This window comes from Lepus europaeus, chromosome 17 (assembly GCF_033115175.1).
Source record: "Lepus europaeus isolate LE1 chromosome 17, mLepTim1.pri, whole genome shotgun sequence".
Lineage (NCBI taxonomy): Eukaryota > Metazoa > Chordata > Mammalia > Lagomorpha > Leporidae > Lepus > Lepus europaeus.
In genome coordinates this window covers 28,372,225-28,387,964 of record NC_084843.1, presented here as the reverse complement: position 1 = coordinate 28,387,964, position 15,740 = coordinate 28,372,225, and the positions used below count along the sequence as shown (strand labels likewise).

Sequence of the window (15,740 nt, the reverse complement as noted above, 5' to 3'; positions counted from 1 at the left end):
GCTGACACTGTGGGGTAGCAGGTAAACTCGCCACCTGCAGTGCTGGCATCCCATGTGGGCACCAGTTCGAGTCCCAGCTGCTCTATTTCTGATCTAGCTCTCTGCTATGGCCTGGAAAAGCAGTAGAAGATGGCCCAAGTCTTTGGGCACCTGCATCCCTGTGGGAGACCCAGAGGAAGCTCGTGGCTCCTGGCTTCAGATCTGCCCTGCTCTAGCTGTTGTAGCCATTTGGGGTGTGAACCAGTGGATCAAAGACTCTCTCTGCCTCTGCCTCTCTGTTTTTTTTTTTTTTTTTTTTTTTTTTTTTAGGTTTGTTGGTTTTTTTGTTTGTTTTTTGACAGAGTTAGAGAGAGAGAGACAGAGAGAAAGGTCTTCCTTCTGTTGGTTCATCCCCCAAATTGCTGCTACGGCTGGCGCGCTGCGCCAATCTGAAGCCAGGAGCCTGGTGCTTCCTCTTGGTCTCCCACGTGGGTGCAGGGCCCAAGCACTTGGGCCATCCTCCACTGCCTTCCCGGGCCACAGCAGAGAGCTGGACTGGAAGAGGAGCAACCGGGACAGAACCGGCGCTCCAACCCGGAATAGAATCCGGAGTGCCGGCGCCGCAGGCGGAGGATTAGCCTGGCGAGCCATGGTGTCGGCCTGCCTCTGCCTCTCTGTAACTCTGTCTTTCAAATAAGTAAATAAATCTTAAAAAAAAAAAAAACATGCAAAATTAGATGTTAGTATAGACAAGTAATCTCTACCACAAACCAGATGTTAGTATGGCTAAGTAATCTCTACCTAGCTAGTCTGATTTCTCTAGGTACTTGATATCTTAGAGCTAGAGAGATCATATCAGTTCTGGTGCTGAGTTTTACGAAATAGCGTTCTGCAAGCTGACACAAGCAGAGGAGGTCCTAAGATTTTATAGGCTCTCTCAACACTGCCAACAAATGTAATGTTGTCTACTAGACAGGCATGAAGCTGCAATAATAGATCGCATCAGCTTTATGCCATCAATTGAATTTGTTTTGTGAGTAACCTGTCTATATTGGTGTGGGATCCACCTACACAGGATGATTCGCTTGTTATTGTCTTGATTGTGTCAGGTGTGGTGGTAGTAGAAATGCTTTGCCATGAAAGTAATAGTCATTGATTTCACTTATTTTTTCAGATCAGGAAAAACAGATCAGATTTTTTTGACAACACAAGGCTTCCTTACCTCTGCTTATCATTATGTCCAGTGTCCTGTACCTGTGTTAAAGTGGCTATTTCGGGTAAGAGAAATGTTTGGAGGGTTATAGTTGCCTGCTACTGTATTTCCCAGTCAAAAGCAAGTTTTTACATGTAATTTTATTTGCATATGCCTAGGAGAAAATTAATATATCAAACCCATGATTTCAGTGGATTAGAATATACAAAAGGAATCTCAATGCATTTAAAGGAAATGTTAATACAGATAGTGTGCAGGATAATCAATAAAGTTATATGCGTCTGAGGCACTTCATCACACCAGTAAATCACTGTTACAGTTAATTTTAGAAAGGATCTTCAAATGCTTACATTCCCTAAATTTTGTTTTATTTATAGGGGTACCAGTATTCATTTTCAGGGATTTTATTGTATACTAGTATTTCCCCATTCATTCATGTGTGTGTGTGTGTGTGTGTAAATCCAACTTTTTCTCTTTTTTCTATTCATATTTTCTACTTAAATCCACTTGAATATCTTAATTTTTATTTTTTAAGTGTAACTTTTAAAAATATAGATGGTATTGATTTTATATGTAGAGTCCTGGTGTTACGGTAGGTACTTTGGCCCTTTAGGCAAAAGACATCATTAATATAGAAGTATTGTATCATCCAATTCAGGGTTAAATGCAGTACATCCTAGAAGAGCTAGGAAGCTATGGAGAGGGAATTTTCGATTAGCTCCTACATCAGCAAGTACTATGATGATGCTCAGTTAAGTTGGAATTAGCCTCCTCCCATATACAAAGAAGATTATGAATGACAAGTTATTCCCAGGTTGTGAGAGTGTTCCACTTTAGTAAAATTCTGAATGTATGAAAAGCATAGAATAGGGCCGGCGCCGTGGCTTAACAGGCTAATCCTCCGCCTTGCGGCGCCAGCACACCAGGTTCTAGTCCCGGTTGGGGCGCCAGAGTCTATCCCAGTTGCCCCTCTTCCAGGCCAGCTCTCTGCTATGGCCCGGAAAGGCAGTGGAGGATGGCCCAAGTGCTTGGGCCCTGCACCCCATGGGAGACCAGGAGAAGCACCTGGCTCCTGCCTTCGGATCAGCATGATGCGCCGGCTGCAGCGGCCATTGGAGGGTGAACCAACGGCAAAAAGGAAGACCTTTCTCCCTGTCTCTCTCACTATCCACTCTGCCTGTCAAAAAAAAAAAAAAAAAAGCATAGAATAGAGGAAGATAATTCATGGTATAAGAGAATCCTTTATGATGTGTAAATGTTTGCTCCAGATATCTTATTTTTAAAAATATTAACGATAGGGCCAGCGCCGTGGCTCAATAGGCTAATCCTCCGCCTTGCGGCACCAGCACACCGGGTTCTAGTCCCAGCCGGGGCGCCGGATTCTGTCCCAGTTGCCTCTTCCAGGCCAGCTCTCTGCTGTGGCCCGGGAGTGCAGTGGAGGATGGCCCAAGTGCTTGGGCCCTGCACCCCATGGGAGACCAGGAGAAGCACCTGGCTCCTGCCTTCGGATCAGTGCGGTGCGCCGGCCACAGCGCGCTGGCCACGGCGGCCATTGGAGGGTGAACCAACGGCAAAGGAAGACCTTTCTCTCTGTCTCTCTCTCTCACTGTCTACTCTGCCTGTCAAAAAAATATATATATATTAATGATACCAGAGAACTGTATCATAAGAAGTGAAAAGTAGAAAAAATGCATGGAGTTTGTATTCCAGGCTTTTTTCTGTTTTGAAAGTTTTTTTTTTTTATTAATATGAAGAGAAGAGATTTCATGTATTTCTTAGGTACAGTTCTAAGATAACCATACTTCCCTCCTTCTCCCACTGCCTGCCTCAATCCTCCTTCCTTCCTTCCTTCCTTTTTTTCCCTTTAATTTTACAAACACCTAATTTCAGTCCACTCCATAATCATAGGCATAATTCACCGATAACCATAATATTCAACAAGTAAAAAGTAAGAAGACCACAGTTCCACCAGGGCTAAAAACAATCATCTCACAAGATGTTTGTTTCATTCCTATACATTTTTCGTATTCTATATTAACTGCCACATATCAGAGAAAACATAGGATATTTGTCTTTTTTGAGGCTGGCTTATTTCACTAAGCATAATGGTTTCCAGTTTGATCCATTTAAAAGACAGGATTTTATTCTTTTTTTATGACTGAGTAGTATTGAGAGCATCAGGACTGGAGGGGAGAGTGAGAGAGAGATCAGTCTTCCATCCACTGATTCATTTCCTTAATGCCTACAACAACCAGGGATGGGCCAGGCTGAAGCTAGGAGCCAGGATTCATCCTGGTCTCCCACATGGGTGGCAGGAGCCCAAGTACTTGGGCCATCTACTTTCTCCAAATGGCTGTGATGGTTGAGGCTGGGTGAGGCTAAAGCCAGGAGCCAGGAATTCCGTCCAGGTCTCCCACATGGGTGGTAGGTGCCCAAGTACCTGGGTCACCTTCCACTGCTTCTGCTTTGCCAGGTGCAGTAACAGGGAGCTAGATCGGAAGTGGAGCAGCTGGGACTTGAACCAGAGCCTTTATGGGATGGTGGCATTGCTGGCAGTGGCTTAGCCCACTGCAACACAATGCCAGTCCCATCTTCTTATTTTTAAATAATGCAGTTGATGAAGGCCTTTTGTTTTTCTTTAAAATTTATTAATTTATCTGAAAGAGTTACAGAGAGAGGCATAAAGAAAGAGATTTTCCCCTGGTTCACACTCCTCAAGTGGCAACAATGGCCAGGGCTGGATTAGGCCAAAGCCAGAAGCTTAATCTGGGTCTCCCATATGGGTACAGGGACCCAAGCATTTGGGCTGTCTTCCACTTCTTTCTGAGGCGCATTGGCTGGGAGCTGGATTGGAAGTGGAGCAGCCAGGACTCAAACTGGTGCCCATATGGGATGCCGGCACTGCAGGTGGCAGCTTAACCTGCTGTGCCACAGCGCTGGCCCCTGAAGGCCTTTCTTTTAAGATGAGGTCTAAATACGGGAGTAACTTGTCAGTATAGTTCCCCCATTGACCAGTGCTCATATGCTCCCTTTAAGATCCATCTTTCCAACAGTTTCTAGTTTCTTTTGAAGAAAGTAATGTGGAATGAATCTTGGTGCTATGTGAGAGAAGAGCATTTTAGGCTGAGAACAGCCAGTGTTGCAAAGACTGTGGGGCAGCAGCATTTGCTTCCAGTGGTTAGGGGATTACTGTTTGTACCCCAGTTAAATTTTTTTTTGAGCTGTGCCTATATGGGATGCCAGCACTGCAGGTGGTGACTTTACCCACTGTGCCACAGCACCAGACCCTAAAATGCTATCTTAAAGTCTGGAGTAGAGGAGCTGGTATTGCAGAACAGCAAGTTCACCCACTGCTTGTGATGCCCTATCTGAGTGCTGGTTCAGGACCCTGCTACTCCACTTTTCATCCAGTTCCTTGCTAATGTATCTGGGAAAGTAGCAGAGAATGGCCCAAGTGCTTGGGCCACTGCACCCACGTTGGAGATCCAGTAGAAGCTCCTGGCTCCTGGCTTCGGATTGACCCAGCTCCAGCCATTGCAGCCATTTGGGGAGTGAATCAGCAGATGGAAAATCTCTCTGTCTGCCTCTGCCTCTCTAATTCTGTCTTTCAAATAAATAAGTAAATTTTTAAAAAATAAAATAAAAACTAAGATAACATTTCAAAGAATCTCATTTTGGGCAAAAACTAGAGAAGTATTCCAGTATAGACAAAAGAAGCTCCTGGCTCCTGACTTCAGAGTGGCCCAGCCCTAGTCATTGGCGGTCATCTGGGAAATGAACTAGTGGGTGGAGGGTCTCTCTCTGTCTCTCCCTCTAAACTCTTTCAAATAAATAAATAAATCTTTAAAAAGAACCTTTGTTTTTATCATTTCCAAAGGGAATGCATGTTTAATTATAAAAAGTTTAAATAAAATGGAAAGATTAAATTTTCTTTCTATAAACGTACCTGGTTTTTTGTTTTTTGAGAGAGAGCTAGTGAGCTGCCATCCACTGGTTCACTCCCCAAATGCCTGTAACGAAGCTAGGAGCCCAGAACACAATCCAGTTTTCCCACATGGCTGGTAGCAACCCAAATGCTTGGGCCATCACCCCTGCCTCCCAGGGTCTACGTTAGCAGGAAGCTCGAATCAGGAGATTGGAACCAGGACAAATTCAGGCAGTCTGATGTTGGACACAGTTATCTTAATCAGTAGGCTAAGGAGCTGGGTTTGTGGTACATTGGGTTAAGCAGCTGGCCTCCCATATCACAGTTTGAATCCTGGCTGCTCTGCTTCTGATCCAGTTCCCTGCTTTTGTACCTGGGAAGTCAGCAGAAGATAGACCAAGTGCTTGGGCCCCTGCCGCCCACTGAGAGACCTGGTTGGAGATCCCTGTCTCCTGGCTTTAGCTTTCTGTTGCTGCCATTTAGGGAGTGAACCAGTAGATGAAAGATTGATATCTATCTCCTTCTTCCTCTCTAACTGCCTTTCAAGAAAATAAAAGAAAAATCTTAAAAAGTAGGCTGCATTCTCAAATCCTAATATCCAGGAACTGTTCATTTTGGCTAATGTTTCTAGATTCTTCTCTGCATGCAAAAATTGCTAATCTGATATAAATAGAATATGTGATAGCAGTAAATTATTTCCACTTCAAGAATATAGATATTAACACCCTTTTTAAAAGTCATCTTTTTGAAAGAGAACTCCCACCTTGTTCACTCTCTAAATGCCTGTAACAGCCAGGGCTGTGCCAGGCCAAAGATGGGAGCCAGAAACTCAGTCTTGGTCTCCACCATGGGCGACAGGGACCCAGTTACTTGAGCTATCACCTACTGCCTCCCAGGGTGCACATTAGCAGGAAACTGGAATGAAGGGAGGAGCCAGGATTCAGACCCAGGTGCTCTGATATGGATGCAGGATATGGATTAGTTTCTTAATCACAATGCCAAATGTCTACACCCTTGTTTATACTTTTTAATGGCTTTATGGTATTCCTTTGACAGACTGTATCATGAATTATTTAACCTATTATCAACTGAGGGAAGTATATTACTCAGTATGCTTTTTTACACATTTATTTATCTGAAATTACTATATTGCACTCCCTCAGAAACCAACACCCCCCCCCCAAAAAATGATTGTTGTCCAAACCTTGTCCTGTGTGCCACAAGTGCTGCCTCCTAGTGGCCGGGATGAATAGCAAACATTTGAGGAATGACAAAGGCTATCTGCTTAAGTGAAAGCAGAGTTTGTATTATTTCCCTTTACATTTTATTTATTTATTTTCAATTTATTTGAAATGCAAAAACAGGCCTTCCCAAATACCCGCAATACCTATGGCTAGAGCAGGCTAAAGACAGGTACCTAGAATACAATTCAAGTCTCCCATGTGGGTGGCAGTACTTGAGCCATCATCTGCTGCTTCCCAAGGTAAACATTAGCAAGAAGCTGGAACAAACTCCTACCCTATCCCTTTTACATTTTAAATTTAAATTTATTATGCTCATAATCTGTAGCTCCTAATCAAAAGATAGCAATTGAGGTGTGTGTTCTGTACAAACCCATTTAAATTACTTTCAGGAGCCAGGAGCTTCTTCCAGTTCTCTCACGTGGGTACAGGGGCCCAAGGACTTGGGCCACCCTCTACTGTTTTCCCAGGCCATAGCAGAGAGCTAGATCTGAAGTGGAGCAACTGAGACTTGAACTGGCACCCATATGAGAATCTGGTACTGCAGGCAGCAGCTTTACCCCATACGCCACAGCGCCAGCCCCAGACTTCTTTCTGCACACATGCTCCTCCTTTCTCTCTCTCCTCTGGCTTTTGGTCTACCTTTCAAATAAAACTTTTAATAAAATAAAAATCTAAAAATTTTATTTTAAATTTGAGATTTTGTTCCAAAATATCCTGTAAAAGTTATAATAATTATATATCTCTGTATCTAAATTCCTTTACCTTAAGACTGACTAGAGGAGCAGATGTCGTGGCACAGTAGGTTAAGCCACTGCTTGAGATACCCACATTCCATATTGGAGTACAAGTCCCATCTCTGCTTTCTGTCCAGTTTCCTACTAGTGTATATACCCTTGGAGACTGCAGAAATGGCTCACTTCCAAATAAATAATTTTTTAGATTTATTTATTTATTTGAAAGGCAGAGTTAAAAAGAAAGAATCTTCCATCTGCTGATTGACTCCCCAAATGGCAGCAACAGCCAAAGCTGGGCCAATCTGAAGCCAGGAGCTTCTTTCAGGTCTCTCACATGGGTGCAGGGGCCTAAGGACTTGGGCTGTCTTGTGCTGCTTTCCCAGGTGCATTAGCAGGGAGCTGGATCAGAAATGGACTCAATCTGTTGCCCATGAGGGATGCCAGCACCGCAGGCAGCAGCTTTACCTGCTATTCCATAGTGCTGGCCCCCTAAATATATCCGGAAAAAAAAAAAAAATCAGCATTTGTCACACTGAGTAGGGTGTTTAATCTCTCTGAGACTATTTGATCATATGTGTGATGAGTACTGCTTCATAAGCTTTTGAGAGGTTTTTTATTAAGTTTTATTTATAGGGCTGGCACCACGGCTCACTTGGCTAATCCTCCACCTGCGGCGCTGGCACCCCGGGTTCTAGTCCTGGTTGGGGCACCAGATTCTGTCCTGGTTGCTCCTCTTCCAGTCCAGCTCTCTGCTGTGGCCTGAGAAGGCAGTGGAGGATGACCCAAGTGCTTAGGCCCTGCCACTCACATGGGAGACCAGGAGGAAGCACCTGGCTCCTGGCTTTGGATCGGCGCAGCACGCTGGCCATAGCGGCCATTTGGGGGATGAACCAACGGAAGGAAGACTCTCTCTCTCTCTCTCTCTCTCTCTCTCATTCACTGTCTAACTCCACCTGTCAAAAAAAAAAAAAGTTTTATTTTTATATTTGAAAGGTAGAGAGTTGCAGAGAGGCAGAGGCAGAGAGAGAGAAGTCTACCATCTGCTGGTTCACTCCGCAAATGGCTGCAACGGCTGAAGCCGGGAGAAGCTTCTTCCAGGTCTCCCACGCAAGATAGGGGCCCAAGGACTTGGACCGTCTTCTACGGCTTTCCCAGGCCAGAGCAGAAAGCTGGCTTCGGAAGTGGAGCAGCCAGGACTCGAACCGGCACCCATATGGGATGCTGGCATTGCAGGTGGCAGCTTTACCTGCTACACCACAGTGCCACCCCACTTATTGAATGAATTAAGTGAAATATGCAGAAATCGCCTTAAATGTAGAATAAATGTTCATGTTTTCTAATAATATTTATTATTTATGTGCTTTTGACAGATGATGTCAGTTCATACAGACTGCATTGTGTCAGTGCAAATTTTAAGTACATTGATGGAAATAACAATTAGAAATGGTAAGTCTGAATTTGCTGTGATGTACAGCATGAGTTATTGATTGCTATTATATAGCCTCTTTATATTGATGAATAGTATAATTTTTTAATAAAAAAATCTTTAATAAGGAAACACCAATCAAAAATACGTTTCTGCATTTTTCTAGTTGTGTTAAGAAAAAGGGGATAAGATCTTGTAAGTGGCAACTCTTGCTGCTACTTACCAAATCAGGGTTTACTGTACAGGGGAAATAGCAATTTACTTTGCTAGATTTATGTATTGATTTATGCAGTTAATTTTAATTGGCTTATTGGTAAGTACTGATAATGGACTAAAGCAGACTGGAAGTATTCATTGCAATGACTTTCACCTTCAAGAGCCCTTATAATAAAAACAGCGTTGTGGTTTACCTGTTTCACTTGTGTTATGGACTGGATTATAAAGGTACCAAAAATCATAAATCTTCATGTGTTGGTAGTATCAGATTTTGCTGTTGTTATTTTAGTCATTTCAAAATGTGTTACTTCCTTAAACTCTTTTATCCATCACTCTGAGTTACTTATTATTTATGAGTGTCATTTCCTTCACATTTATTTGAAAATGTATAGTTCCACTGGTCACTATAATTTAACTATATGTTGGTGTATCATTAGCTGTCATTTCTATAAAATCATTTTAAGAATCGTATTTCACATGCAGTCACTTTCCAAATGTGGGTTTGTACATCAGTGGTTTTGAGTAAAATATTTTGTTTTGTTAACCAGATACCTTCAGTGACTCACCAATTTGGCCCTGGATTCCATCACTATCTGATATAGCAGCTGTGTTTTTCAATATGGGGATTGATTTTAGATCTTTGTTTCCTCTGGAGAATCTTCAGCCAGACTTCAGTGAAGACAATCTGGTGTAAGTTTGCTTTTCATAATTAACACCAAAAGCATCATTTTAAACAATTCAAACATAACAGCTAATGGTAATTTAGTAAGTTTTTAAATTTTTTTTAAGATTTATTTATTTGGAAGGCAGAATTACGGAGAAGCAGAGACAGAGTGAGAGAGAGGTCTTCCATCTGCTGGTTCACTCAGCTGGCTGCTGGGCCAATCTGAAGCCAGGAGCCAGGAGCTTCTTCCAGGTCTCCCATACAGGTGCAGGGGCCCATGGACTTGGGCCATCCTCTACTACTTTCCCAGGCCATAGCAGAGAGCTAGATCAGAAGTGAAGCAGCCAGGACTCCAACTGGCACCCATATGGGATGCTAGCCTTGCAGGTGGCAGCTTTACCCACTACACCACAGTGCCGGCTAATTATTTAGCAAATTTAATATTTGTTCTTGATTTTTAAGAATCTACCATCCACTGGTTCACTCCCCAAATGGTCACAACAGCTCAGGCTGGGCCAGACTGAAGCCAGGAGCTAGGAGCTTCTTCTGGGTCTCCCACATGGATGCAGGAGCCCATGTACTTGGGCCATCCTTCGCTGTTTTTCCAGGTACATTAGCAGGGAGCAGGATGGGAAGTGGATCAGCTGGGACTTAAACTGGCACCCATATGAGAAGCCAGCATTGCAGGTAGTAGCTTTACCCCATATGCCATAGTGCCGGTCCCTAGATGCATTTTTTTTTTTAAAGATTTATTTATTTATTTTAAAGGCAGAAGCAGAGAGAGAGAGAGAGACAGAGTTTTTCCATCTGCTGGTTCACTCCCCAAATGATCGCAATGGTCAGAACTGGACCCATCTGAAGCCAGGAGCCTCTTCCTTGGGTCCAGGGGCCCAAGCACTTGGGCCATCTTCTGCTTTTCCAGGCCATAGCAGAGAGCTAGATTAGAAGTGGAGAACCCAGGACTCAAACCAGCACCCATATGGGATGCTGGCATTGCAGGTGGTGGCTTTACCCACTAAACCATAGCATCAGCCCTGCTAGATACTTTTTTTTTTCTTTTAGACAGGCAGAGTTAGACAGTGAGAGAGAGAGACAGAGAGAAAGGTCTTCCTTTTCTGTTGGTTCACCCCCCCCCCCAAGTGGCTGTTACAGCTGGTGTGCTGTGCCGATCCGAAGCCAGGAGCCAGGTGCTTCTCCTGGTCTCCCATGCGGGTGCAGGGCCCAAGCACTTGGGCCATTCTCCACTGCCTTCCCGGGCCGCAGCAGAGAGCTGGACTGGAAGAGGAGCAACCAGGACAGAATCCAGCGCCCCAACCGAAACTAGAACCCGGGGTGCCGGCACTGCAGGCGGAGGATTAGCAAAGTGAGCTGCGGCTCCGGCCTAGATACATTCTTAACATGTCTTAATCTAAAAGCCTTCAACATGTTTAATAGAGAAATGATAGAAACAGCCCTTTAAAGTTTTTTAGTTTTTAATTTTTTGAGAGGCAGAGACTGCTCCCATCTGTGATTTACTCACCTAAATGCCTACAACAACCAGGACTTGGCCAGGACCAAAGCCAGGAGCCAGGAACACATGTGGATGGCAAGAACCCAAATTACTTGGTCTGTCTTCATTAACAGGAAGCTGGAGTGAGGAACAGGAGCCCAGAATCAAACTCAGACACTCTGATGTGAGATAGAGATGCCTTAACTGCTAGACTAAATGCCTCCTCCTAAATTTTTTTCTTATGTAAAGTTAATAGCTGTCATTATTATTTAACTCCTTGGGCAGTATTCACCAAAGCACTTAGACAAGAGAAGAAAATAAGAGACGTAAGAATTGGAAGGGAGTTGGTAAAAGATTGTTTATTTGCAGAAGTGATTTAATCTATGTATAGAAGCCTGGCAGTCAACTGAAAAATGAAAAATAAGAGAGAATTTGATATGAATCCCAGGGTTAAAAAAAAAAAAAACAATAAAGAGAAATCAGGATGCCTCAGACACCTTAATTATAACTAGTTAAAAAATACAGAGCTGGGCCGGCACTGTGGCACAGCGGGTTAATGCCCTGGCCTGAAGCGCCGGCATCCCATATGGGCGCTGGTTCTAGTCCTGGCTGCTCCTCTTCCGATCCAGCTCTCTGCTATGGCCTGAGAAAGCAGTAGAAGATGGCCCAAGTCCTTGGGCCCCTGCACCCACGTGGGAGACCCAGATGAAGCTCCTGGCTCCTGGCTTCGGATCTGTGCAGCTCCGGCCAGTTTGGCCATCTGTGGAGTGAACCAGAGGATGGAAGACCTCTCTCTCTCTCTCTCTCTCTGCCTCTCCTTCTCTCTCTGTGTAACTTTTTCAAATAAATAAATAAGTCTTTAAAAATATATAGGGCTGGCACCATTGCACACTAGGTAATCCTCTGCCTGCAGTGCTGGCATCCCATAAGGGCTCAGGTTTGAGTCCCAGCTGCTCCACTTCCAATCCAGCTCTCTCCTATGGCCTGGGAAAGCAGTAGAAGATGGCCTGAGTCCTTGGGCCTCTGCACCCGTGTGGGAGACCGGGAGAGAGAGATCTGTCTGCTGGGTTCACTCACCAGATGGCCACAACAACCAGCGTAGGGGCAGGCTGAAGCCAGGAGCCAGAGGCAACATCTGGGTCTCCCATGTGGGTAGCAGAAGCCCACAATACTTAGGCCGTCCTCCTCTGCCTTTCCCAGCCATTATCAGGGAGCTGGATTGGAAGTGGAGCACCTGGGACTCAAAACTGATCCCATAGAGGGTGCCAAGCATCAAAGGCAGCAGCTTTGCCCTCTACGCCATAATGCACGCCCCTGTTTATTTTTAATTAAACAGGGATAAGTATTTAGCCTAGCAGTTAGAACACTAAGATACCCATGCCCAATATTGGATTGCCTGGGTTCTAGCTCCAGCTTTGGATTCCAGCTTCCTGCCGGCGCACACCCTGGTGGTGATTCAAGTAGTGAAACCAAGCCCTTACCCCAGAAGCTTTTGATGTAGACTGTCAGTGTCTCTCCCTCAGTTTGCAGTTCCTCTGTCTTCCCTTTGATGATTACAGGTCAACCCCTTACTAAAGATTAACTCACTACTTTTTTTAAGAGATTTATTTAATTGTTTGAAAGGCAAAGTTACAGAGACAGATCTTCCATCTGCTGATTCACTCCCCAAATGGCCACATTAAGTCAGAGCTGGGCTAGGCCAAAGCCAGGAGCCAAGAGCTTCGTCCAGGTCTCCCACATGGTTGGCAGGGGCCTAAGAACTTGAGCTGTTACCCACTTCTTTCCCAGGCACATTAGCAGAGAGCTGGACCAGAAGTAGAGCAACCAGGACTTGGACTGGCACTAATATGGGATGCAGTTATCACAAGCAGTGACTTAACCTGTTGCACTGCAACACAAGCCCCTGACTCACTAAATTTAAGGAGTGGCATAAGAGTAAGGCCATTCGTGTAAGACAGAATCACTGAAAGTCAGAATTATCAAGTTATCCCAATTCTAGACTCTAGTCTGGGAGCTTAATAGAATCTCTGCAGGCCCTAATCAAAGTAATAGCCAGTCTACTTGAAGACCCCAACACAGGCTGAAGCCCACTTACCATTACATAAGAAACACTCTTGGAGCCAACATTGTGGTGCAGCAGGTTAAACTGCTACCTGAAACACCACACAGGCATCCTACATGGGTGCTGGTTTGAGTCCCAGTTGCTCCACTTCTAACCCAGCTCTCTGCTAATGCACCTTTTTTTTTTTTTTTTTTTTTTTAAGATTTATTTATTTGAAAGGCAGATTGACAGAGAGAAAGATTTTCTATCCCCTGGTTCACTCCTCAAATGACCTCAACAGCCAGAGCTGGGCCGATGCAAAGCCAGGAGCCAGGAACTTACTCTGAGTCTCCCACATGAGTGCAGGGGCCCAAGTACTTGGACCATGTTCTGCTGCTTTCCTAGGCGCATTAGCCTGGAGTTGGATTGGAAGGCAGGACATGAACCAGAGCCATATGGAATGCTGGTGGCGATTTTGCCCATTTTGCCACAGCACCAGCCTTTAAATGAACCTTTCAAAAAGGAAAAAGAAAAAAAAAAAAAAAAACGAAAAACTTTGACCTCCTGTCACTAACTGATCAAAGGAAGGCCACGAACACTGTGGGTCAGAGACCCACACATGCAGTGCTCAACCCTTATTTCAGTCTAAATTCACCACCCTTAATCTCCTGGGGAGTTCGGAAGTCAAGTGATAGTTGCCTGATTCCTTGCTCTGTGAACTGCAAAATGAACTACTTCCACCATCCCAGCGTCAGTGATTGACATCCTACACATTTTGGCAGGGCAGACCAGGTCTAGGGATTCTGTAACAGATTCCACCCATTGGGTTTACCAGTGTTCAATAGTAGTAGTTGCGTCCCTGCTATCCATCTGGGAGACCTGGATTGAGTTCCCAGTCCCTAGCTCTGTCCCTGGGACAATTAAGGAGTAAACGAACAAATGGAAATGCTGGGGTTTTTTGTTTGTTTGTTTGTTTTTATTAAAATGATATATCTTTTGAAAGCCAAATTAATGCATGTCCTCTCCCATGAAATTTCATTGCTAAACTCAACCAGAATTGGAATACTTAGCATTGTTTCTTTAGGGCATTCAAGAGACTTTTACCTATTAGGAGGTCTTTGTAATTGCAGCCACTTCCTACACAGGTTTCTGACACCAGGGACAACTAATACATAGAGAGAGAAATCAGATTAAATGTTTGCCTCAGGGGCTGGCGCCATGGCGCAGTAGGTTAATCCTCTGCCTGCAGTGCCGCCATCCCATATGATCACCAGTTCTAGTCCCAGCTGCTCCTCTTCTGATCCAGCTCTCTGCTGTGGCCTGAGAAAGCAGTAGAAGATGGCCCAAGTGCTTGGGCCCCTGCCACACGTGGGAGACCAGGAGAAGCTCCTGGCTCCTGGCTTTGGATCAGCACAGCCCCAGCCGTTGCAGCCATTTGGGGAGTAAACCAGTGGACGGAAGACTTCTCTCTGTCTCTTCCTCTCACTGTCTGTAACTCTACCTCTCAAATAAATAAACAGAATCTTAAAAAAAAAAAGTTTGCCTCAAATGGGGGCAGCAGATTGACTTGGTTCTGGCATGAAGGGGCTTTGGGTGATAGAAATGTTCTTAGAAGTTGTTGATTTGGATAGTGTTTAATTGAGTGTACATTTATCAAAATACAATATGAGTGTTCCTTATTGTATGTAAAATATACCTCAAGAAAACATAGTTTAAAATTTCTTTCAGCATTTCTTAAACAGAATAATTATTTTGCACCTAATTTCACATTGCTTTATTCATTTTTCAATAGTTCTGATACACAGACAACATCAGGGGGAAAAGGAAGTGAAGATTCATCTTGTAAACCAATTTTTTCAGCTCTTCCTGAAACCAACATTTTAAATGTGGTTAAGGTAGGAAAAAACTTACCTGTATGTCTTTAGCCCAGAGCTATAATCATTTGTTCTGTGGTAACAGTTTAAAAAAAAGTCACTAGTATCTTACAGGTAGGTTTTACTAGTCTCTTGCTAGGTGAGATGTCTGACCAAATATCTTTGTATTAAAGTTTTTTAATTGCTTTTATTTTTGTTTTAATATAAAGAGTGAAGGGGCTGGCATTGTGGCATAGTAGATAAAGCCACCACCTGGCAATGCTGGCATCCTATATGGATGCTGATTCACGTCCCAGTTACTCCACTTCCAGCCCCCTGCTGATGGCCTGAGAAAAGCAGCAGAAGATGGCCCAAGTGTTTGGGCTCCAGCTTCCCTCTCGGGAGACCTGGAAGAAGCTCCTGGCTCCTGGCTCCTTGCTTCGGCCTGGCCCCAGTGCTGGCTGTTGTAGCCATCTGAGGAGTGGAACAGCAGATGGGAGACCTCTTTTTCTGTCTCTCCCTCTCGGTGTAACTCTGCCTTTTAAATAAATGTGTATTTAAAAAAATTAATAGTGAAACTGAACTTTAGGTTAGAGTTAGGTAACTAAGATAATTTTAAAACCAATAATTTTTTTCCCTGGAGTCGCTATCTGTCTTTTGTTTTCACTTGGTGTTTTTATTATTATTATTATTTTATTATTAATTTGAGAGCAAGACAAAGAGCTCATTTCTGCTGGTCATCCTCCAAATGCTGGCAGTGAGAGTGAGAGAGGAGCCCATCACTGGAGCCATCACTGTGGCCTCCTAAGGTCTGCATTACCAGGAAACTGTAATCAAGAGCTGGAGGTGGACATTGAACCCATGCATTGTGATATGGGGTACAGGCACCTTCATGAACAGTTTAATTATTAGGCCAAATGCCTACCCCTAAAACCAATCATTTTTTATAATTAGGA

The 15,740-nt window shown here is 44.0% G+C and overlaps 1 protein-coding gene across 2 annotated transcripts in view; it reads left to right on the top strand.

Annotated features, from left to right (window-relative positions):
- SLF2 (SMC5-SMC6 complex localization factor 2) overlaps positions 1–15,740 on the top strand; it is a 50,844-nt gene that overhangs the window by 20,401 nt on the left and 14,703 nt on the right. For both annotated transcript variants that reach the window (XM_062214938.1, XM_062214939.1), the window contains exons 9-12: positions 1,154–1,256; positions 8,466–8,541; positions 9,286–9,427; positions 14,724–14,826. In XM_062214938.1, the coding sequence (XP_062070922.1) occupies positions 1,154–1,256; positions 8,466–8,541; positions 9,286–9,427; positions 14,724–14,826 (424 nt within the window). The remainder of the gene's footprint in view (positions 1–1,153; positions 1,257–8,465; positions 8,542–9,285; positions 9,428–14,723; positions 14,827–15,740) is intronic.